Source organism: Corylus avellana, chromosome ca8 (genome assembly GCF_901000735.1).
Source record: "Corylus avellana chromosome ca8, CavTom2PMs-1.0".
Taxonomy (NCBI): Eukaryota; Viridiplantae; Streptophyta; class Magnoliopsida; order Fagales; family Betulaceae; genus Corylus; species Corylus avellana.
The window spans coordinates 648726-673837 of record NC_081548.1 but is presented as its reverse complement, the minus strand read 5'-3'; the positions used below and the strand labels follow the sequence as shown (position 1 = coordinate 673837).

The window sequence follows — 25112 nt, the reverse complement described above, 5'->3', positions numbered from 1 at the left end:
ATTGGTTGTGGGGCGCCCTTCATTTGAAGTATATATATATATTGTAACAATAAATAAAAAAAATAAATAAAAAAGGGTCAACTTAGTACTTATTAAGGAGTTTAAATTTACGTTTAACATTCAAAAAAATTGTTTAAAAAAAAAATACTCGTTTAATAAAAAAATTGAAAACATTTTTAATGATATAAAAAACTAAAAAAATGAACAAAACACACTTTTGAATAGAAGCTTAAAAGTTAAGCTTTCATTAAAAAAAAAATTTCTTAACTTAAAAACTCTATATACCAAGTGGTTTTGACTCTTAAATTATCAATCAAATACAATTTTATTTCCATTTCAATGATGTAGAGAGTATCTGTACCCGTCCAAAGCCAAGGCGAGGTTCCGAGCGAACAGACCACATAATATTATTAAACCTTTCAAAATTCAAATCATCATTTGAAATCCATGGCAACGAAGCGGTAAACTCTAGAAACATGTTGCTCTAACTCCAAGGAACAAAACCCACAAAGCCCGACTTTGTCTTCCACCCCATGACATTTCCCGGGCTCAGACAACCCAGGAACCCTTCCGCCGCGTTGCCGCAAACTGTGCCGTTGCCCAACCCATTACAACATTCTCAGCCATGTCGTATACAAAACTTTTCTTTAGACTCGGTGACCTATACAAAACTGGTCCAGTTATCTATCAAATCCTGGTCTCCTATTCATGGGAAGCTTGTTCATGCCCACATGATCAAAAGTGCTTTTAAACCATGTCTGTTTCTGCTGAATAATCTTCTCCATATGTATTGTAAATGTGGTGACATAAACACGGCTCGTCAGTTGTTCGATAAAATGCCAAAACGCAATGTTATTTCTCATAATTCTCTGATTTCTGGTTATACACAGATGGGTTTTTATGATAAGGCCATAGGAGTGTTTAATGCAGCAAGGGTTGCTGGTTTGATACTTGATAAGTTCACCTTTGCAGGTGCTCTAAATGCGTGTGGTCAAACTGGGGATCTTGAGTTGGGTAAGCTGATTCAGGGGTCAGTTATCGTGAGTGGATTGGGTGCTAAAGTGTTTGTAACCAATTCGCTCATTGATATGTACTCAAAATGTGGTGAGGTTAATAGGGCCAGGCTTTTGTTCGAGAGTTCTGATGACTTGGATGAAGTTTCTTGGAATTCAATGATTGCTGGGTTTGTCAGAATTGGTGCCAATGAGGAAATGTTGAAACTTCTAGGAAAAATGCACCGATCTGGGTTGAAATTGAATACTTATACACTGGGAAGTGTCCTAAAGGCTTGTTGCACACATTTTATGGATTCAAAACATTACGGAAAAGCACTTCATGCCTGCTCAGTCAAACTTGGGCTGGATTCAGATGATGTTGTTGCTACTGGATTACTTGTTATGTATGCAAAGAGTGGTGGTTTGGTTGATGCAATCCAAATTTTCAAACTGATGCCCAACCAAAGCGTCATCATCTATAATGCCATGATCGCTGGATTCCTCCAAGATGATACCATTTATGATGAATATGCAAATGAAGCTTTCAATCTTTTCTCTGAGATGCAAAGACAAGGAATGAAGCCTTCAAAGTTTACATTCTCAAGCATGCTCAAAGCTTGTAATGGTGTTGAAGCTTTTGAGTATGGAAAGCAAATTCAAGCTCAAATTTGCAAGAGGAATCTTCAGTCTGACGAGTTCATTGGAAGTGCGCTTATTGATTTGTACTTTTTGTTGGGTTCAGTTGAGGATGGAGTCAAATGTTTTACTTCAACTCCTAAGCAAGATATTGTCTCATGGACATCTATGATCACAGGTTATATTCAGAATGGGCATTTTGGAAGTGCTTTGGCTTTGTTCTATGAACTGCTCTCTTCTGGAAGGAAACCAGATGAGTTCATAATATCAAGTGTATTGGGTGCTTGTGCCAATTCGGCGACACCAAGATCTGGACAGCAGATTCAGGGATATGCAATAAAAACGGGTATTGGGAATTTTACTGTTACTCAAAATTCACAAATTTGCATGTATGCAAAGTCTGGAGATATCAATTCTGCTAATCTGACCTTTGAAGAGATGGAGAATCCGGATGTGGTATCCTGGTCTGTGATGATCAGTAGCAATGCGCAACATGGATGTGCAAGAATAGCTTTTAGGCTTTTTGAGTTGATGAAGGATTGTGGAATTGAACCAAACCACATTACATTCCTTGGAGTTCTAACTGCTTGTAGTCATGGGGGTTGTGTTGAAGAAGGATTACGGTAGGCTTATAAAGCCTTTTCACCTTTTCATAAATATTTGTAATTTGTTTCCTTTGGTTGGTGTTTTGGTTGGATAGGCATCATGCATAGGAAAAATTTGTTTTCAATGAGTAATTTTTCTGAAACTAGGAGTTGATTTGAAAAGTAATTTTGATAAGTTGTGAATTGATCCAAAGTTGAATTATACTTTAGATAGAATCATAGAATATGGACTTTATCCATGAAACTGTGAGTTATTTGCTTTTTTTTTTTTTTTTTTTCAAACTACCTAGCTAGGTTATACAACCTAAAGCAGTGTGAAGTTATGAAATTTAAAGATGCTTTTGCACACACTTATTTGTTGTGGTTTCACTATCCTTGTTCATTGCAGATACTTTGAGAGCATGAAGAAAGATTACGGCATGACAGCTAATGTAAAGCACTGTGCCTGCATTGTTGACCTCCTGGGTCGTGCTGGGAAGTTAGCTGATGCGGAAAGTTTCATTCTGAACTCAGGCTTTGAGGAAGATCCAGTGATGTGGCGAGCCTTGTTGGGTGCTTGCAGGGTTTACATGGACACTGTCACTGGCAAACGTGTTGCAGAGAGAGTAATTGAGCTTGAACCTTGGGCCTCTGCATCTTATGTGCTTCTTTACAACATCTACAATGATGCAGGGATAGAACTACATGCTACAAAAATTAGGGAATTGATGAAAGTTCGAGGAGTAAAGAAGGAACCTGGTCTAAGTTGGATTGAGGTAGGGAACAAAGTTCATTCTTTTTTGGCAGGTGATCGATCTCACCCAATGAGTCAAGCAATATATGCAAAATTAGAGGAGATGTTGGGGAGGTTAGACAAAATAGATCGTATAGAAGAGAAGCCTATTTCTAGTATCTCTGAACCCAAACTCAAAGTTAGCACAGTGGTGAACTACCACAGTGAAAAGTTAGCTGTGACTTTTGGGATTATCAATCTGCCAGCATCAGCTCCTGTGAGGGTGATGAAGAACTTGAGAGTCTGCCGAGATTGCCATATAATGATGAAGCTCTTCTCGAAGCTGGAAAAGAGAGAGATAATTCTTCGAGACCCAATTCGCTTCCATCATTTTAGAGAAGGTTCTTGCTCTTGTGGGGATTACTGGTAGTTTCAATAAGAGTAAATTACTTGGTTTAGTGATCCTAGGTATGATCTGTTCCAGCCTCAAATTCAGGGATGCAGAAGCATCGCTGTTCTGCAGATTTGGATTTGATGAGGTAGACATCTAATTGTGAAGCAGGTAAAGGGGTAAGACTTGGGAAATGGAAGCTAAAAAGGACAGCCAAACTCCAAATAATCAACTATGTCAAGAATCAAACTGATCATAAAGAGTCAGGTATCTACCACAACCTTAATGATATCGTTCGTTGTCTTGTTACTATATATTTCCTCCAAATGTTAGTATTTTCTCATTGGTTAATGGGAATTTTTTAAGTTACACATACACCTAGCAGGTCTCGAACTTTCCACTTGTTTTTAGTTTATTCCTTTTTTTTTCCTCTTTCCTGCAGCTTTTAGCCATCAAGAAATCAGAATTTTAAGAAACTTATTCCTATTCCATTTTTATGTTGCACAGTGGGCATCCAAGCCAAATTGTCTCATTCTACTACCAATCAGAAGAAAAAAAATTGTCCCATTCCAGTGACTTTATGACTAGAAGATTGTCAAAGCCAAATGATGTTGATGCATCACCAAATGGAAGCACCAAGGCAAGCTAAGTGGAATCATTAATCAGTTGGACAGATGAGTTAACTGATCTTATGGAGCTCTTGTAAGTTTTTTCTCCTTTCCTCCATATTTATTACGTACTCAAGATCAAACTGAAAAACATGCGCTCCTTACAATTGCAAAGTATATATCAATTTAAATTACTCTTTTTATTTTATTTTGTCTATCACCAAATTTTTTTTTTGTTCTCTAAAAAAAAAAACTTTTTGTTTGCTAATATTGTACGATGCTCTGAAAAATGGGGCCTAGTTGTATAATTCGGGTGTTATTTTCTTCTTTCTATTTGTTTTGATCAATTGACATCTTATGTCTTGGTTATGATTAGTTTTACTTGATATTGTATGATTAGACGTGCAATTTTAGGGATTTCTTTGCAAAAGTTTTAGAATTTAGATGCCGCTTTATGTTTTAGAGTTTTTGAGAATTCATTGCTTTGGTTGTTGGAAGCACTTCAAGTTCTAACAAATTTCTACATAAACTATTTCCAGTACAGTTTTGGGAGTTTATGACATCCATTGGGGTACGAGGAATAATGCTAAATGTTATTTTCATATTCTTCTTGTATCCTTTTAAAACTGATGCGGCTTTTAAAATGATTAGTAAACAGGTCATTTTAAAAGCCGCATTGAGAACATGAGTCTTTATTTTAACATTACTAGTGTATGAGATATCATACTTTATCAGTCTTGCTTGAAAATATATTACATACCGCAACAACTCTGCACGTTTTATTGGATTGGACTTGGGTTCAATGGATTGGGACATGAGTCCCTGTGTGATATTGTGGGACACATGTTCCAATCCTAACAGGTCCAGGTCCAGTTCCAATCCTAACAGGTCCAGGTCCAGTTCCAATTAGAGTTGGACCCAAACTAAACCCCATTTTAACAGTAACATAGTAGAATCTCCTCTGACTTGGGCCCAGTGGATTGAGACACGTCCATGCGTCTTGTTATTGGACACATGTTCTAATCCTAACAAGTCCAATTTCAATGAACCCCATTTTATCAAGAACATCGTAGAATCTGTGTTATTTTCCCATTGAAGAAATAAAATATTTTTTGGGGATCTTATTTATTTGTTTTGTATTGGTTATATAAGGATTTTGGGATTATTTTTTAGACTTGTTAGCTGATGATTCGTGTGATGTTATGCATCGAGTCAGCAAGATTTTACAAATGGGATTAAATTGCATGTTTTAGATTCTACGGTTTAAAAAATCACTTAAATATGCCTCAGAAATCAGTATAAAAAAATATAATAAATAGGTGTAAAAGAGTAACATTTCACATAAAAAAAATGTTAAAAAACATATATATATATATATATATATATACTATCAAACCTTAAAATTAGAGTAATGTTACTCACACACCGACTAAGGTATGAAATAAGTATAATAAATAAATGTAAAATAAAGGTAATAAATAATTGTGAAGAATTGCATTACTCTTAAAATTATGCCAAGCTCCGCAACAAAGAAAATAATAGAGCTAGGAATATTAAGAAAATAACAAAGTAGTAATTAACATCACTTCTTTCATGTCTTGATCATCTTGACTTGGTTATAACCTGTCAACAACACTACAAACAATCTGTAGCAGTACATGACCTTTTTCTTGTCACGTTGCCTGTGGATTTTTCCTTACAAAATTTCATTCATTATTGTAACATTACACAGAAAATTCAAGAAGGCTTCTCTACTAAAGTTTGCGTTTTACAAAACCAAGAGTACAACTTTACAAGCATCATATACACAGCAGCAACATATCATATATATATATAAACAACGTACAATATTATAGAAAACAGGTTGCTCCATTATCAGGTGATCAAGTGAAGAAGCTGGCCGAGGTAAACAAGATGCCAATTGAGAGCCACCAAGGTGAGTATGTTGAGGAAAGAAGAGTAGGAGTTTAGCTTCTTTAGCTTGTGATTTAGTCTACAAACCCGAGACCTGACCACTTCCTGCTCTGCTCGCGCTGCAGGGGCCGTGCTGGTTGTAGTTGAAGCTGCAGCATCAGCAACTGGCTCAGGCTGCGCCTCAGAGACCTGGCTGGGCTCAGCAGTAAAGTCCTCCCTTCCTCTTCCTTCTTCCTTCTCCATCTTCATCCTCTCAAACATCACCTGAAATGCACAACGAAAAGAAATGGAAATGGAGAAAGTTTTATGCTTCAATGGTAGAATACTAATTTTCAAGTTCGAACCTTGTCAAATAACCGAGCAAATTAATTTGTTTTTTGTTTTTGTTTTAATTCAATGCAGGAAAAATGAGATTATGAAGGGGACCGATCGAGAGCAATTTGAGCATAAAGCTAAAGTACCTTGGTGGCTCGTGGCTCCAAGTATAGCGCATTGACGGAAACCATTAAAAGCGATGCCAATAGATTATAGGCCTGCAACATTTCAACCGTGCTTGAAAACATCCTTTTCCTATTGCCCAACACGTGCGCCAAGAAAGCCAACCCAATGCTACAAGCCATGGCCCTGAAATACACAGGATATATCTTGCTCTGCATAATCCCAAACTGCTGCCGTGTCATCGCCCCTGCCAATACATAGCTCGAAATAAACGTAACCCACATGCACATCCCATAAGCCGTGGCGAGCCCCAGCAAATTCACCACGCCCATTGCCTCCGGCGATTTCACGTACTTCACAGCATCACGCCCAAATATTCCACTCAGCTTCTTCTTACTCTCTTTGGCTTTCTCCACCACCTCCTCTTTAGCCTTCTCCACTTTATCAGTTACATTCTTCGCTATATCCTCTCCCATCGTCTTGCCAATGTCCTTTGCCTCCTTCACCTTATCCATGGCATCTTTTACAGACTCTTTAGCGCCTTCTTCAACCTCGTGAGCTTTCTTTGACACCGTTTCCTTGGCTTTACCTATTGCATGGCCTGCAGCTTCACCCACCTCGTGTACCCTGTCCTTTGTCTCGTCCATTGCCTCGTGTGCCACCTCAGAAACCGTCTCTTTTGCCTTACCCATTGCGCTTGTTATCCTGTGCTTGCATTTACCAAGGGCATCGCATATGAGCTCCTTAGGAAAAACATGGCTCGAGCTCTCTTTCCCACCACTTCCATCAGATGTCTGTGAAAGTCCTTGACCGAGATTTGGAAGGAGAGAGGAAGCTTCTTTGATCTTCTCCTTAGCGTCTTCTACCATGTTGTTGGCATGATTTTGTTGGGTAATGGGGTAGCCATGTTGATCATACTCAACAACAATCGTTCTATGGACTTCTTTCACTATCACGTCCACTCCATGCTTCTGCTGCTTCTCAGGACTAGGAGACCACACTCCCGCTGCTGCCAGCGAAGTCACAACGAGAGATAAGGCCAAGAGGTTCATCATCTTGTTTCTTTTTGCCTTAATTTCAACGAAGGTTTGGTATGCGGAATTGCAGTTGCGAGGTTTTGGGGTGCATCTTTAGAGGTTGAGGTTTCGTGGGGGAGTGCGGTGGAGAGGTAGCGCAGAGACTGAAGCACACGTAGCAACGTTGTGGTTGAGTGGACTGACACGTGTCAGTGCATGCACACGTAGTTTTCTGCGTGTCGAACTTTTAGGGGCCTCGTTAATTTGTTGGTGCCAGAAGGGCTCGAATTTTTTTATTTTTTATTTTTTTAAGTTGTTTGCCGATTGCCGAGTGCTTTTTTATTTTTTATTTTTTATTTTTTATTTCTCTCTCTAATTGATGAAGGAAAGGAGTTAGGGGGGTTGTCACATGCACGTAGGTTAAACAAGTAACTTAATTATTGTGGTTGACAAATAGAACTTTTAAGTCAAAAAAAAATTTTTGGGCAAAAGTTTCATTTTTAAGCTTTTGGGCAAAGGCTTCATTTTTAACATTTTGCTAAAAGTGCGTTTTTGCTATTTTTAGGCTTTTTTGACCCTTAAAAGTGATTTTAATTTTTTTACCAAACGAGTACTTTTTTCTTCAAACGGACTTTTTGAATGTCAAAAGCATTTTTAAGTTCTTCAAACTCAATCCCAAACAGTCCTTTAATCAGGATTCAGTTCAGTTTGTTTTGAAATCTATTTTTAAATGTAACAACTTTAATTTAGCGAGAATTATTAAAATTGGCCTATATGATTTTACCTTCTAATAATTCAACTCCTAAGCTCTTAAAATGATTAAGTAAGCCCATGTGCTATACCCATTTATTCAAATAATGAGAACCAAAAAAAAATACTTCTTTTAAGGGGTGGTGTCACTCTCTTAGAAATGGGTTGGCCACCTCAAAACCTGTCTTGAGGGTCCTTGAATTACCATAAAGTCTTTTGGGTATGGTTGACACCCTCATAACCCACCTTTAAGGGTGGTCAAACCACCCCTCCCTAGAACTAACTAGAGGTAAAAAGGCGGTTAACGGTTAATAATCTTAATAACCGCTAACCGTTTTTTAAAGAAAAAATTTAAAAGTTTAAATTAAAAAAAAAAAAAGTCATCGTTTTTATGGTACGTAGTATGATAGTATTATACTACATATGACATCATTTCTAGATTTTTATATATATATATTTAAAAATAAAAACTACGTTTTATATATACAAATATAAGAGAAATGCTTGGTGTCAATATGTTTCTCATATTTTGCCCATCTCATTTTATAAATAAATCATTAGATTTGTGAACTTAGGTGGACATTGGACCCCAAACAAGTCAATGACGGACTCCACAAATTTATTGGTTGATTTATTGAATTTGTAAAAAAAATATGAGCAAATTATTGATACCAAGCATTTATATATTTTATAATATACATAAAGGCAGAAGGCGGTTAACGATTAGTGATTTTTTCAAAACCAAAAATCGCTAACTGTAACCACCTAAGCAGTTAACAATTTTTCCTAACCGCCTTCAAAAGCAGTTAGCAGTTAGTGTGGTCCGCCCGCCTTTTCACCTCTAGAACCAACTTCCATAACTCAAGACTCTTGAGGGTGGTCGACCACCCTCAAAACTAGACAGAAGGAGTACCATACTACCCCTAAGGGCCTATTGGGTGGTTTTGCCCACTCTTGATCCGAGTGTTTTTTTTTTAAAAAAAAAACAAAATTAAAAAATAAATTGTTTATTTAAAAATTTTTAATTTGAGAGTAAAATTATAATTATATTAAGGCTTTGTCGAAAAAAAAGACATAATTTTATACATAGACATACCACATAGATTTATTTGATGAATTTGACTCTAGAAATTGTTTTTGTTAGAAGGTCAAAACTTATACCTGAATACGATGGCAACATATATACATATTATATTTTATTTCTAAAGAACATGGAAAGTTTGTACTCACCCTCTAATCACCATCTACGGTCTACCCAAAACAAACAAAAAAGAAAAAGCAGCATATTCCATATGATTTGGTTGAAAATCAATTTCTTAGGCATGAAAGGCCTATTAATTTTGGATTTCCTTTTTCTTTTCTTACTTTTCTAAACTTGTAATATGTTATATTCTTGCTGCCCTTTACATATACAAGCCAACTAAGAGGTTGTTATCTTTTTGCCGGCATGTACATATGACTCTACACAACATATAAAAGCTGTTGAACATATACATATTTTTTTCAGAACATAAAAAAAAAAAAAAAAAAACATTTTGAAAAGCAAGTTTTTGTTTTTTCCAAATACATATTCAAATAGTAGTCACAATCAGACAAATGGGTAAGAAAATATTGATCATTATGGTATATCTAATATGATTGATTGACTATTGCTCTTCTCTTTTCATCCATCTTATTTTTTTGAAAATAAAAAAATGAGATATACCCTTACTTCCCATCCTTACTCCTCCCTTTTAGTCACCTGAATAAGATGGAGAGTATATTTATAATGATTAAATCCAATTAAAAGACATGGTCCAATATTCTTGTACATGCCAAAAGGCACAAAGACTGCTTCATGACCTAAAAACCACTCCAACCGTGTGATGCAAGGGTTGCTTTTACACTTATACTAACTTCAATGGTCCATTTTGTCTTATTTTATTTTACTTATGTTTTTTAAGAAATAAATGTCACCAAATAAACTAATTTATTGGAAGAGAATATTAAAGATGTTCTCGAGCTAGCATAGATCATTTCACTTTATTCTAAGAGAATATTAAACATTGGATGGAATCAAGAAAAGAAATAGATTATAGTTATGTTTGATAGTACGTACATAAACATATATAGTATAAAATAAAAAGGAAAAAAAAAATCATTTTTGATAAAGGTAATGCATTCTCCAAGTATTTTCTTTTTGATGTTTTAACTTTATTTTCTATTACTTCCATATCCTTAACTTTGCTAACATAACATTATCATATCAACCCAATAAAAAGTTTTAATTTTTTTTCACTTCAACCAAACCTATAAGAATGTTTGCACCGCTCCACCAAAGCTCTCATGGTGGTAGTCACGACCACCAAATTTAACGATCACAATTACTCCCCACCTGGTGGTTGGTTGAGGGTGACGTACAATTTTTTTTTTTTTTTTTTTTTGGCATTGTTCTTAAATAAATTAAATTTTTTTAAATAAATAAATTCTTTTTTTTAGCTGTTCACAAAAGAAAGAAAAAAAGAAAAGAAAAAAGGGTACTTAGCTGTTAAGCAACAATGCAATATAGAATTGTTATTTGAAAAGCATCATCGTACCCAATGGAGCCATTTCTTTCCATTTTTGGGTTGCTACGACCTAGTTGCTACGACCTAATATCGCCCAATCATCTCCATCTGCACCCAGGCCCAACTGGGTTCTGCTGGTGTACAACGAGCAGGAGTTGGGCTGGGGCCACTCATGAGTCCATGTGTACCACGCGCCATCTGTAGGCGCGTGGGAGGGAGAGGGGAAAGGGTGGCATTTTCTGTCTTTTGGATTTATTGGGTTACATCTATCATACTGAAATCCATCGAATTTAATTCATGTATGTGTACGGATAGGGTGGGTCCAATGAGCCCTTCCCCCCGGAAAAGCTGTCAATATAATAATTTTTGGTGATTCCCACGAACGTGTACTGCGGGGGCCTACCTTGTTTCATAGCAGAGAGTTGGTGGGGCCCAGAAGTCACTGTCGGTCCCACGCCCCTTCTGTCTCCCACTCGCACTCATCAGTTGTTCTCTTTTCTTTTTAGTCTCTGTCACTGTCTCTCTCTTCCTAGAAATGGTGGTTTTGTTTTTGTCCTATTGATATATCTCAGTCCATTTTAATGTATTTTAGTAAAAAAGAAAACAGTGTTTTTACTATTTCCTATGTAAGGGTAATTGTGTCGTCGTCACCGTGGCTTTCTGAGTGGATACCTGGAGGGAGAGAGAAAAGTGGGGGATCGGTTTGGTTGGTTGGACTTTTTGAGGGGTTTTTGAGTGACACAAAGAAACCTCTTTTTAAAGGGAGACTGAGAAGAAGAGAAAGACTTCAGCTTTGAATCCCATCCCTCTCTCTCTCTCTGTGGCTGCGCCACCACCAGGTCAATTTCTTTTGTAATCCTGATTTTTCTTCTTGGGGTGGTGTTGTTTGTGTTCGTGTGTGTTGTTTGGTTTGTGGGTATTTCTTCTTTTTGGGGTTTAGATGACGTATTGTGCATGTGAAAATTTGGAAGCCAAGGTCTTTGCAAAGGTACCCATTTGGGGTTTCTTGTAGAGATTCTATGTTTGGGCTGCCATGGCGAGCTTACTGTTTGGTTGCTGGGGAAATTGAGGGAAAGTGAACCAAATGAGATATTGGGTTTGATGGTTTCTTCTTGTCTTGGTTTTTTAAAAAGAATAAAGAAAACAAAACAAAACAAAAGAAGCATGAATCACTCGCTGAAACTGGTTTTGATCGGTTTCTTTACTCGGGTGTTGAAAAATGGGGGAGTCATATAACAGACTCTAGATCTCTGTTCGGTTCTGCATTTTCTCAGCAACCCTAGGGGCTCATTTAGGGTACATTGAATTTTGGGAATTTTCCTCTGCTAAGATGTTTCATTTATAGAGTCTCTCATTCTTTGGTTTTGAATTGGGATTTGGATCTTTTCTTGTTTTGAGGTTTTACGTTTATTTTGTTTTACTGCTTTAGAATTGTACACGGTGACACCGAATATCAATTTTACTCTAATTTTATGTAATGTTTGCTGATGGTTTTGTCGGTTGTAGTTAGACTATGGTCGTGGTGATAATACAATGCTTCATTTGATAGCAAAGACGGTGGGAAAAAAAAGTAAAATATTAGGTCATGTCGTTCAAATTTCAGCTCACCTGAGCATGATAGTTTTTTAATTTAATTCTATGATTGTTGCAGAAAAAATATTTAGAATCATTGTCTGGATTAAGGATCTAATAATTTTAATGCCAAGATTCTTATTTGTGTATCAATGAGTTGGACTCTTTGTAATAACAACGATATACTTGCTACTTTGTTTTCTTGTTTTTTAATTTATCCAACAATGGAAATGCTTCTAATTTGGGTAATACAAGAGGTTAATTGCTCTGCATCTTACAAAATCTTCATTTGTTTCTTCTTCTTTTTGTTTCCCTTCATGAACTAGGTTTTATGTCCTTCAGTGTGTTTCCTTTTCTTAATGCTTTTCTATTATGTTAGTTGTGCTTTTGGGGCAATATGAGACTTTAATTTTAGTCTAATGCTTCCAGCATTTTATAGTCTCTTGTCGACTTTTGCAAATAATTGAATTTGTGGAAGACAGGTGGCAAAGATGTGGTAAGTACTTAGGTTGTCATGTTCATTAGGTCATTACCATATATATGTGGAATTTGGTTAGCATAGTCTACAGAGAAGCATGTGCTTGTGATTGTTATCATAAATAGGGCAAATAGATATTGGTGCAATGGTGAACCCGAGTTGGCAACTATCTAAGAGATGGAAGGCCCTGGCTGCTTTTTGTGCCCCCTCTTTCCCCATCTTTTTTTCCACAACAATTTAAAATATCTTCTACTGTGTCAAACAGATTGAGTTATAATGGGACATATCTGTATGGTCATCTCTATGTCGTGCCATACAGTGTCTTAGTTGGCCTCTAAGTTGTGTCTCTCTTTGTCTGACACATATGTGGTATGATAAGGCAAAATATACCATATTAAGTTGTAAGTCTTTTGCCCGTTCCCCTAGTGAGTTTATAGTTGCTGGGTGTCTTGTTGAGCTGGTGCCTGAGCGGAAAGCTTAGGTAGGCTTGTATAACATCAAACCAAGGTTTAAAACTATAACCAAACTTCTTGACTTATACTGCTGCTCCTTGATTTTTTTATTATTCTAGAATTTTTAAAGATTGCATGGTTGCTTGGTTGTTCTTTTAATCATTTATTGATGGTAGCTATCATGTAAATGAAGGTCCAAAAGTTCTAGGAGTGCAAACTAGCATTGCTATTTCCAATAATTGTTTTAATCCTTTGTGGTTACTATGGAATGATGTGAACCAGTAGTTATTATTATTTCTAGCATATTGGCTCTACAAAGTTCTGTTTTTAAGCAGTTAGGTTTGAAACATTATTATTATTTTGTGCGTTTGATGTTTTCTTGTCAATTATGTGAAAATGACTTGACCCGTCCTGACCCGATCCGCATAATCTGTTTAATTAACAAAATTTTCAATCATTGAGTGTGAAAATGCCATTTTATACAAATATATTGGCACAATAATTCCCAATTATTGAATATGAAAATGAATTACATTACCCAAGTTATATCGTTACAACTAGGGATGAGACTGAGGGTATTTTTTTTTTTGTATTAGACTTTAGGGTTTTAGTTTTTTAATAATGGTAATACAAAAACATGTTTTAATTTATACGGGTTATGCGGGTCACTCGTGGGTGCAGTGAGTTGACCCGAAATTGACCCATTTATTAATCGTATCTAATCGGGTCGATCTAGCTTGACCTGATTTCTATTTTACTAAATCCTAGCCCGCTTATTTCACGTTGGATTTATGTCGAGTTCGTAGATCGTGTCAAAAATTGTCTGTCTTAAGTTCCTATATATTGATATGAAAGCAGCGCTTGATTTGAAATTGTAGGGAACCTTGATTTTACAATCCAAAATTTAAAAGATAAATATTCAACTTGGAGGGCTCGATAGATGGGAGTTCTAGATAGATTAAGACCTATGCAGAGGACAAAACTAACATTTTGATAATTTCATAAATTATACTTTATGTTAACCTTGTTTTGATGAAATCTAATTGGATCATGACTAGTGATACTATACTTTACCAAATAGCTGAGTTCCATATTTTCTCTCCTAATAATTTTGTTACACAAAATCGACTTTAACATTCTATTTAATTGATGGGTTGACAACCATGTCAATCTGCCACAAAATCATATGTATTATCTTTTGCTGCATAAAGTTTTAATAAATGAACCACAAGTTCAGTGATTGACTCCATTTGGTGGTGGTCTTACCCTATTGCTTTCCTAAAATTATATTTAGACCATCTACTATGTAAATTTGATGCTAATATTTGTTTATAATCACATTTGTTAATGAAGGCTAGGAAAATTACCAGAGCTTGGAAGGTTTATATATCTTAATCTGAAGTTAATATGTTGTAAGCTAAATTAATGGATTACGTTCATGTGTGTGCATCCGGATGTTGAATAGTCTTTGCCTATACATCACACTGATGAATTGTAAAATAGTCCTTTTCCTTTTTGGGTAAGATGAACTATTAAGGTACAAAATGTTCAGTGTGAATATATCACTCGTTTGAAGTCTGCATGTCTTGTATGACCTAATCATGGAAGTTTCTAAGAAATGTATTATATACATGCATGTCTTTCTCAACATACCTTTTGAGTTTACATCTATTAAGAAATATGTAAATGTGTAAATTGTTGACAGATTTAATAAGAAATCAGCTTTCTAGCATTTCAGATCCCAGAATGGTTGCTTTTGCCTTTCAGACTTCTTGATTAGGATTTTTGTCAAATCAGACCTCCAATATTTAATTTTGGGTCACGGGAAAGGAAAAGTTGTGGATGTTATGCTGGTTAAGACGGGTGTGGAAGTTAGAATTTCTTATGTTGCTAAGACTGGTAAATACAACTCAAGCACCACCTCCATGAGATTTGATCCCTTGATATCGCCCTTCACCCTTGTTTGTGGGAGGAGGAGATGCTATTTGGTGCAGAGGCTGTCAGTAAAAGTGAAACAAAGGCCACATATATATAGCTTTTTTTCGCCCCTTTTTTCCCCAGCTGAACATTGAGCATCATTGTATGAAGGTTGGCTCCTGGAGCTAATATTCTGATTAATGAAGAATTTGGCCAAAATGGTCTAGCAAGAAACTATGACGTGTTTTGACCCAAAACTTTCTTTACAACTTCAGTTCATTAAATTGATCCTTATTCCAGTCATCAATCAACACGTTATTTGCAAACAGCTTGTATGACATATATTAAGGATGAAATGAAGGTCTTTTGTGTAGAGTGATCTTTTCTCTTACCATACCTATTAAAATGAAGTCTTTTGGCATGGTTAGTGCTGCTAAATGGCAATTTTGGTTTCATTGTTGCTTAGATACTGAGCTAAAAGTGCCCTGTGGGCCATAATTTTTAACTAGCCTCTTGCCTTAAAGTCTTAGTATCTATATTCTTTCGCATCTCTGGCATTAGTTCCATAAAGTTTTAAGTAAGATAACTTACCTATAATAAATGCTCTTGCAGGAGATAGAATTGTCCATAGCTGGCTCGGTATTTGATTTACTAAAACTTGAAAATGTCATGCTGTGGTGTTCCGGTGTCTCTAATGACTGATGGGCTTGCTGATCTCTCTAGTATGCAAAGATGGTCCATGATACTGCAGAATCGTGTCCTTGTTAATAATTAGTAAAGCAGTTCGCCACTTGTCATTCTTCATGGTATATCTGTAGCTTTGTTTCTTAAAGAATTTGGAGGCTTTTGGTGGATTGAACCTTCTATACAGGTTATTCCAATGAGCGGATAAGCATCCCCTTACTTCTTTGAAGTTGATGATCTCAAAATACTTCAAGGCCCATATCAAAGTATCTATGGACCAGCATGATCTAAAAGCAAGTGGAATGGCGAAGAGAACAAATCATTTAGGGGAGGCAAATAGCTTATCTGATTGTTTTGGAACATGTACTGATGGAAATGCTGGACTTCAAAAACAAGATCATGAATCTGACCATGAAACAAGTGGTTGCAGAGCTGATAAACTGCCAGAAACGGCGAGGAATTATCTAACTTCTTCCACTGATTGTACTGCAGAAAATATGGATGTTTTGAGACAGTCTCCTGTTATTTCCACAATGAAAGAGTCAATACTCAGGAAAGAACATTGTGCTGAAGGTGCTTCTGCAGTAATATCCTGTTGTAATGGACTTGAAGGCCAGGGGAATCCAAAGCAGGGTGAAGTATCTGCACTTTCCCCGGAAGGGAATGCTTCTACAAAGAACATCTCCATGAAGAGTGATATTAGCTCAGACAGTGGACAACGTCTTGACAAAGAAAATAATGAGTTAGTCGATGGGAGAATAACTGGGTATTGGTCAAACGCTGGTGAAAGTGGATTGAAGTCTGTGATGCAGGCATCTTTCCATGATAAACCGTACAAAACTGAGTCTTCATCTTCAAACTCAACACATATAACTCTTCCAGCTTCTTCAAATGACAGCTGCCAGGTAACATCAGTGGATGTTAAAGCATGTACGAATAGCAAAACTAGTGCCATGGACACTTCCACTTGTACCGATTTCAAGAGTAATCTCGAAGAGCCTGCAGTCCGAATTTTAGCAGTGGGTATGGCATCACAAGCTTCCAAAGATGTGCTAGATTCTACCATCTTTCATCCTGGAAAACAACAAAATGCCTTTAAGGTTTCAGAAATTGTTAATGTCAGATCAAAGGATAGCTATAGGGTGCTGGGAATGATTTCGGACCATAACTCTCTTACTGTGGAAGATATTGATCTCCAAAATCCAAACCTCTTTAAGAAGAAAGTCACAGAAGATTCTAATCATGATAAAGCGCAGCCCTGTTATGTGCTGGATGATGCCCTGGAGGTGGCTCGGAGAGTTGCAAGAGAAGTGGAGAGAGAAGTTGGTACGTATAGGGAGGTTTCAGGAAGCTCCTCTTCTGTACATGAGAAAAATGATGAGGCAGTTCGTATGAGCTCTGTTGATTCTGCAGATTCAAATAAAAGAGACTGCTTAACAGAGACTGGAAGTGAAATTCGGTTTTGCAGTGAACAAGACAACTCTGATAGTTTTTGTTCTATCAAAGAGGTGGTGGATCTTGAAACGTCAGCAAGAAATGAAGGATTGTACTTGGAAGTCAAACAGCCATCACATGGCATGGATCCTAGTATGATGAATGTATCCAACGATTGTCTTCATCATCAAGAATCATCTTATGTAACTCCAAAACCTGAGGATGTAGCTGCCAGTGACCTGACTACTCATATCTTTGGATTTGATCTTAATGAAAATATATTGGCCAGTGAAGATGGATGCCCCGAACATTCAGTCTATGAAACTATATCTCATCATGCAAAAACTGTGATAAAGCCAGTACCTGTTCTGGCTAAATCCAGAATTCCTTTTTCCTTACCTATGCTCCAATCGAAGTGTGAAGAGGAAATAGGTGGCTGGAGGAGATCTGCTGCTAGTGCTTTCAGACAAATTTCTCTTTCCAAGAGTTGCAATAGGAATAAGTCATCATCCCCCAATGATAACAATGACTGCTCAAAACAATCACAGGTTAAAGGCATTGACCTCAATGTTGCTGCTGCAGGAGTTGATTTTGACATGGAATTGCTTCCAGACAAATGCGTCCAGGAACAGTCTAGTTTAGCTTCTGAAGAGTCTTCTATGGAAGTCAGTTCTAGACGAGCAAGGATGTTCCATATTGATCTCAATTTTGCGAGTGAAAATGATGATGGCTATCGTCAATTGTCTCCACCAGCTTCATTATCAGGATACTCTGTTAGGGATTTTGATTTAAATGACAACCCAATATCTGTGGATGCAAGCATTGATGCTCACCAGCCAGGTCAAGGCACACAAGCATTACGAAACGGTGCATTAGATGATGATCCTGCAGTTTCATTTATGGGCATTGCAAAGCAACCAGACTCGAGAAATGTTGGCACTGGGTATTTGACAGGTTTTAGTTCTTTCCATGGCTTTCCCCACGGTAATGCCAAATCCCTTCAGGTGGCTGCATCCAATGTGCTTCCCTCAAATGAACAAATGCAGATGATACATCCACTGCATCACAAGTTGAGTTATACAGCACCACCCCCAGCACCATCTCATGCCTTCCTCTATAATAATGGATTCTGCATTGACCCCAACAGCCACTCCTCAACTGTATACCCTCCTAGTTTCCTGCCCTACATAACAGATCCACGTGGAACCACTGTCATCCCTCAAGTTTTAGGTTCAGGTGCTCCGCATATCATGAGCGTTCCTGGTGGAATGGGTGCTCTTTCTGCCTTCTCGGGTGGCCGACATATGATGAGTTTTCCTGGTGGATCAGGCCCTAGTGACATTGCATTCATGAGGCCCAGTTTTGACCTAAATGGCATTGCTGCTACTTCAGAGAATGGAAGCAGAGTAGACAACGCCAGACCACTGTTTTTTCCTGTAAGCAATTCGACCCTTGAAGAACCAGTCAAGTCTTTTCAACAAGTTGCTTTCCCTGCCACATCCATGAAAAGGAGGGAACCAGATGGGGGATGGGATTCTCATCAGCTTAGCCATAGACAGGTGACTTCTTGGCAGTAGGTTTTGACAGGCTTCCATCACCTGATGCTTCATAGTGCGCTCTTAAGCTGAAGAATACTTATTATTTGCTACTGTAGTTCATTGTTTAACCTGACTACGGTAGTTACATGGAGTCAGACAGGCTTCCACAAATATGATTTGAGAATATAAGTTTGTCTATTATTCTTTGCCCTTTCTAATTTGATTGTCATTTTATCTATGCAATTTCGGTTGTACAAAGGGCTTCTGTACATATCAACTATTTATTTAGCAAATAAGGAAATCAGTGTTATCATATAGTTACTAGACATATCACAATTCCTAAATGAGTGTTTTGCATGCACCTAGTTAACACTCTTTATGTTAATATTAGTTTTATCTTTTTTTCTCAATATTTTTGCAGTCATTTTGTCTGTTGAATTGTTTTTTTTTTTTTAAAGAGAACCACTGCCTATATCCCCATACGATAGCTGATAAGTAGACTGAATAATAACAAAAAAAGTTATATGTATAATGCAGAAGATAAGTAACAAGCTGTTAGCTAGTGCTTACCTCAAACAACTCTAAAATATGACCAACTCAACCTCAAAGAATATGTTAGCTCGAGTATTATTTACTCATTAAAAAAAAAATAAATAAATCGATATAGTGGGTTTATTGCAACTTTTGAAGTATGAAAACAAAATTACCCTTAACTTAAGAATGACTATATTGCATTTTCAGAAAGTTTTTCATAGAGTGGGTTGTGATTTTGAAAGTCCAAGGGAATATCTTTAGCGTTTTTCTATGCAGAAAATCATTTAGACAATGCATCTTGAGACACAGTTGCTTGTTTTAGGGTGTGATGGTCTATACTTTGAGGAGAGGAGATGCTTATAACTTTGAAGGTTCTATGGAATGCCCCTCTTTCCCCCTTCTCTTGTAAATAAATACATGACAGGGAAAGTTAAACATTAATCAGGCAAGGCATGATAATAAAGTGCCGTGAGCCTTAAGAATATGCTTAAAGAGTTAAGAAGAGATGCCATTATGAGGAAATTTTGGTGAATTTGGCTTATGGAGCCCCATAGCATCACTTATAGAGAAGGACAATTTGTGGTATGCATGCGTGAAGATTCTTATTGGTCCTGCTTAGTTGTGCTTTTGTTTGTATCTGAAAAATAGTCGGTTGTAGTTTGTTTTCTTGAGCATTTTGAGTGCAGCTACTGGTTTATAGTGTTTGACCTTTTAGACAGCTGAAGGCATTTTTCTTTAGGTAATTCATTCCTCCAAGACAAGACAGAAAACGGAAAGGCAAAAACAAAATAGAAAAAAAAGGGTTCTCACTAGACTGTACACAAACCAAGATAACTTTGAACTGAAATGTCACTAACAAAGGGAAGAAGAATGTGGATTGGCAGAAAAAAAATATCTAGCCAATGCCTTGTGGCTTTGACAAGTAGAAAAAATATTTAGATAGCTGAAATCAGAGAGCAATACGATTTTATAATATCTCATTCCAAATGAAAAAACTAATTCATATATTATGCAAGGAATCGTAGGATATGACAGCTTAGTGTTGGGTTCTTTTGGACAATATTATCTGTTATGTACAATATATTAATATTTGTTGCATGTCGGAACAAATTTCATTGTCATAAATATAACTGTTGCATGTCACTTTCTTTAATAATTTCATGCATGCTCAATAGCTGTAACTTTCTTGCTAATACATACTTTGGACCACTCTTGGTGGTGCCAAAAGGACATCCATTGCATCTATGCACATCAGGAGTGCTTCATATGCAAGTTAGTACATGCACATGCATATATGAACTATGGTACATGCATAGATGAACTTGTGTACCATCGGAGAGTACTGAAGCAGCTTTTGAATGAATTATTAAGCTGATTTCTGATCATCACCTCTGTCACTTGCAAATCTCCCACCATTAGATTTTCCAAGCAAACTTAATATTTGAATCGTTTTGCTGCAGGAAGCTACTTAAGCTGTTGTGATGTCCAGGGAGTTGGAAGCTATTCAACAATTCCGTAAACCCTTTGGCGTTCAATGCCCATAGCTGAAATTGCAGAATTACGTAGATAAGGGTATCAATTTTTTGTTAGAATATTAATTAAATAATTAAATTTGCAGTTTCTTTTCTGTTCAAAGCACCATATTATAACAGAAGTCTTAAATTCAAACCTTAATTGTATTGTTTATCCTTAATTTCAGTAAAGTATCTCCTTAACTTTAGACTCCAAACTGCCCTTGTATATACCATTTGTGGTGGTAGTTTAATGACCTTAAGAAAATTTTCAAAGTAGTCGATCATGTACTAGAGTGAGAGTTCGACTCTCGGAATGAGAATCTTGTTAGCATTAGTTGCCCTGAGGCCCATTGATATCTTGATAGAACTGAATGAGGTTATGGTTCAATCGAACTTAAAAGAGAGCCTGCAATTTTCACTGTCTAACCTCTCATGTGCAGTCCCCAGTAAATAAATACTATTATAGTCATGTTTAGATAAAATAATCACAATTAGTCTCTTTTGCTTGCAAGGCTTTAAAAAAAAAAAAAAGGGTGCCCTCGTATATGAAAGAGTAGGTAGGTTGTCCACTGGAGGGCTGTTTGGCAAGCCTTTAAACATCCGGCCGGTCAAAACTACTAAGTTTTGAACAGAAGAAGTAGTTGGAAAATTTTATAAGAGTGATAGCTACCTATGCCAACTAATTTAAAGTCCTTCATTGTTTCAACTCACGTGATACGTATCTCCTATCCATTTATTGGTGTAGAGCTTTATACAAAGCCACCTACATTTATTATTAACCTATTCATATCTTGAACTTCTTTCATAAACAAACCCTCTCTTCTCCCGACCATCTGTGTCCCTTCAAATTGTAGAATTTAAAATTACGATAAATTTCACATTTTGAAAAGACTCTAAAATAATTCAAAAACTCTTAATTTCATTCCTTAAACTTTTAATTTGATGTAATTTATTTCCTCTGCCACTTTTTAAACGTTAAAAGTGATAAATTAATCATTATAATCCTGATTTTTTTATAAAATTCTAAATTTACCTTTAATTTCAAATTATTTATTATAAAAAAAAAAAAACCACAAGGTGAGCCACGGTTGGGCCACGTTGTGACCCTTTTTTCAATTTTTTTTATAAATGAAAATCGAATGATAATTTTATCTTTTTAAGGTTTTCATTAGGGTTTAACAGCAAAAATTGATGGAGAGAGGTAAATTGTATCAAATTGAAAGTTCGATGGGTGAAATTGAGAGTTTTTAAAATTTGAGTCTTTTCAAAACGCGTGATAGTTCATAGATCCTTTGTGAAGTTTATTCTTTAAATTAAATAAAATTTAAGCTTTTTTTTTTTAATCAAATGACTCAAAAATGCTATATATTAAAAAGGGAAATTTAGTTGTTTTCCTAGTCTTAAGTAAAAAAAAAAAAAAAAAAAACTAACTCTTATTTTTCTAAACTAATTTTTAAAAAATAATATCACTTACGGAACCAAAAAAACACATAGCATTTTCTTATTAAAAATATAGTATGTTACTGAGTCATTAAAATTTAAGACTTTCTCCCCTTTCACTAACCACAACCCCTACCTTCACTGCCACCAAACCGAGGATATAATTGCTAGTTGAGCAAGGTTCAGGCCTTTACATAAATTATAAATATACAATATTTGAATGGAAAAGCTCAGGTACCAAAAGACTACTGTTTTTGTAAATTAATTATGCGTATGTGTCAGTGTCACCGTATTGTGTGGTGACCTGTGCAGCTATACTGTACGGTTCCACACAAGGACCTCCTCGATTCTTGACTCACTGCTGCAGCATGTTACTTTTCTTTTTTCTTTTTTAATTTTTTTTTTTTTTTAGAGATAAAACAAGAGAACAACTAACAACAACAAACAAAAGGGCTGGACAATCTAACATTAAGCCTTAAAATGACCCCATCATAATGAAAAAAAAAAAGAAAAAAAGAAAAAAGGCAATGCATCAAATAAATGACGCGAGCTTATGCTTTCTTAGTACGAAAACCAAGAAAATTGACCACCAATTAAGATGGCTTGTAAAAAGAACCGTTGCAACACACCCAAAATATAGCCACAACAAAAACAAAAAAAACACTGATGAAGAACGATTCAAAGCCTTTGGTAGGAGAATCCAATACAGAGACACAACAAAAAACAACAAAAAACAAAACCTAGAACAAACTAGACACAAGTTGCATCGAACGATAGAGGTGCATCGGAGGCGGAGCACTGGAGGTGCAGCACCTGAGAGGGTGGCGCGTGGGCTGCACGCGCCTGCGAGTGAGATCCACTCGCTGGCGCGTGGACGTCGTATGGGGGCAGTTCTTGTGGCAGACAGAAGCGGCGACACCCAAGAACACGATGGAGGGGTGCGTGTATGGCAATGACTTCTTGAAAAGCATAGATCTAATTTTGAAAAAATCAAACCCAAAATTTCCAAGAAGGGAGCTGATTCGTCGCTGGGAGACGCCGATGACGCCGATGAACGGTGGATTTACAGTGAAAGAATAAGCGATGCGATTATTGGAAAAAGAAAAAACAACTAAAGTGTAAGATAGGGCTTCCGAAAAGACAGATAGGGTCTCCGAAGAGACGGGTTTGGCCTCAAAAGAGGCGAGAAGAATAGGAAGAGGACAAGGAAGAGGAAGAGGAAGAGTGCGGGAGGGGGAGAAGGAGGAGGACAGAGCCAAGGCTCCCTCCTCTCATAAGGGCCGTAGGAGGAAAACCATGGGTTTTTGAGGAGAGAGAACAGAGAGAAAAGGAAGGAGAAATAACGTGAGGCGTTAGAAACTAAACAAATGAATTCAGAAAATTTTTTAAAATAACATGGTAGACTGTAAGTGACATTTAAAAAAAAAAAAAGAGAATTGTATTTTTTTAATTTAAAAACTTTTGGCACGTTAGTTTAAAAAATTTTTTAAATTCATTTGTTTGGCTCTCTAGCACTTCTCTCAATCCACGCATGTTATATTAATTATTTGTTATTTCTTTATACTTATTAAATATATATTTTTTCTTTATTATTATTTTTCGCAAACCGATCATGCTCGTTACCGTCCCGCTGTGTACTCTTCGCCACCTCCTGATCTTTTTCTAACTCTCGGGCTTTCCCTCTTCTAATTATCTTTCTTTTTCTACCTCTCACCGCTCGTTTGAAGCTTGCCTTTGAGACCCCATTCATCCCCAACATAATTTAGAGATGGTAGAATGATTACACCATAATCTTACTACCAAACATCATCATCAAAGAAGTATATTAGCTGCTATATGATGCTAATCATCACAAGTTTTAGTAAATTTGATGGCCACTAGATCTTGAAAATATTGTATAAAATTCAATACATGAAAACATATGTACCAAAGCTACTAAATCTTTCTTCCTTTAGTATATTCCATTGGTAAAGGCACCATCTTTAGAAAAAAAAAAGGGTAAAGAATAAGAAGATGAGAAGCCAAAAGCTGCCATGTGCTCTTGCATGTGGATGTGGGCATGGTGCTTACAAACAAAATACTATGGAGAAGCAAAACACTTTCTGGATTCCATTTCATACTCTTCCATCTTTGTTTTCGTTTTTCTATTATTCTTCTTGCTATATTATTATTATGTCGTTGATAGGGTGCCTCAAATGTCAAATGTGGTCCGGTTGTGTTGGATTCACTAATTCCATCCACTTAGTCCTTAGATTATTAATTTATTATTACTACTATTATTATTCTAATTGAACACCCACCTCAATCATTGGTTCAATGAAAAATTGAAGAGGGACTTAAAAAAGAAGAAAGAAAAAGAAAAAGAAAAAAAAAACAGTTAAATCTGGTTCCGGATCCAAATCATTACAAATTGAGATCTTTTGCAATTCTTAAGCAATTACAAGGCTTGCAATTCGCTCAATTTTTTTTTTTTTTTTAACATGTTCACCCAAGAGGGGAAGGAGAATTCGAATTAGTGACCTTCGCTTCATAAGGCGTGATTTCCAGCCGATTGAACTATCATCTTAATTAGCCATTTGTTTCCGATGAATATTTAGAAATGAGCCACATCATCAAGAGCCAAAAATACCAACCAAATATATATATCACTCAATCGTTTTGAGGTGGTTTGACTGCATCCAAAACGTGATTTTGAGGATGGTCCAGTCATTCTCAACCTATTTTGGGGGTAGTCGACCACTCACAATATCCTAGGGTGGATAGACTCTCCCCAAAAGCATATTTTGAAAATGGAATAAACCGCCCACAAAAGTTTGTTTGGGAGTAATCTAGCCACCATTTCCTATTTTGAAGGTGATCAAACCACTGCACGGTGGCAGTCCAGCCACCACTAACATATTTTGGGGTGGTCCATTTAGCCTTAACTTTCAAAGCCTTT

General features: G+C 36.5%; 3 protein-coding genes across 4 annotated transcripts; 2 read left to right on the top strand and 1 right to left on the bottom strand.

Annotated features, from left to right (window-relative positions):
- The first annotated feature begins 350 nt into the window (after positions 1-350).
- On the top strand, positions 351-6074 carry LOC132190181 (pentatricopeptide repeat-containing protein At3g13880). 2 transcript variants are annotated; one of them, XM_059605092.1, is made up of 5 exons: positions 351-2254; positions 2625-3606; positions 3847-4041; positions 5827-5883; positions 5987-6074. In XM_059605092.1, exons 1-2 carry the CDS (start codon positions 534-536, stop codon positions 3376-3378), a joined length of 2475 nt encoding a protein of 824 aa, XP_059461075.1. In that variant the 5' UTR covers positions 351-533; the 3' UTR covers positions 3379-3606; positions 3847-4041; positions 5827-5883; positions 5987-6074. The 2 variants fall into 2 exon arrangements, with proteins under 2 accessions (XP_059461075.1, XP_059461074.1); XM_059605091.1 differs by lacking the exon at positions 5987-6074 and having other exon boundaries at positions 5804-5884.
- On the bottom strand, positions 5823-7615 carry LOC132190185 (uncharacterized). Its single transcript, XM_059605095.1, has 2 exons — positions 6323-7615; positions 5823-6125 (listed from the first exon to the last, which is right to left on the bottom strand). Exons 1-2 carry the CDS (start codon positions 7352-7354, stop codon positions 5823-5825), a joined length of 1335 nt encoding a protein of 444 aa, XP_059461078.1. The 5' UTR covers positions 7355-7615.
- A 3667-nt stretch (positions 7616-11282) lies between these two features.
- On the top strand, positions 11283-18963 carry LOC132189723 (uncharacterized). Its single transcript, XM_059604501.1, has 2 exons — positions 11283-11450; positions 15643-18963. The coding sequence occupies exon 2, from the start codon at positions 15948-15950 to the stop codon at positions 18723-18725; it is 2778 nt and encodes a 925-aa protein (XP_059460484.1). The 5' UTR covers positions 11283-11450; positions 15643-15947; the 3' UTR covers positions 18726-18963.
- Positions 18964-25112: the final 6149 nt, after the last annotated feature.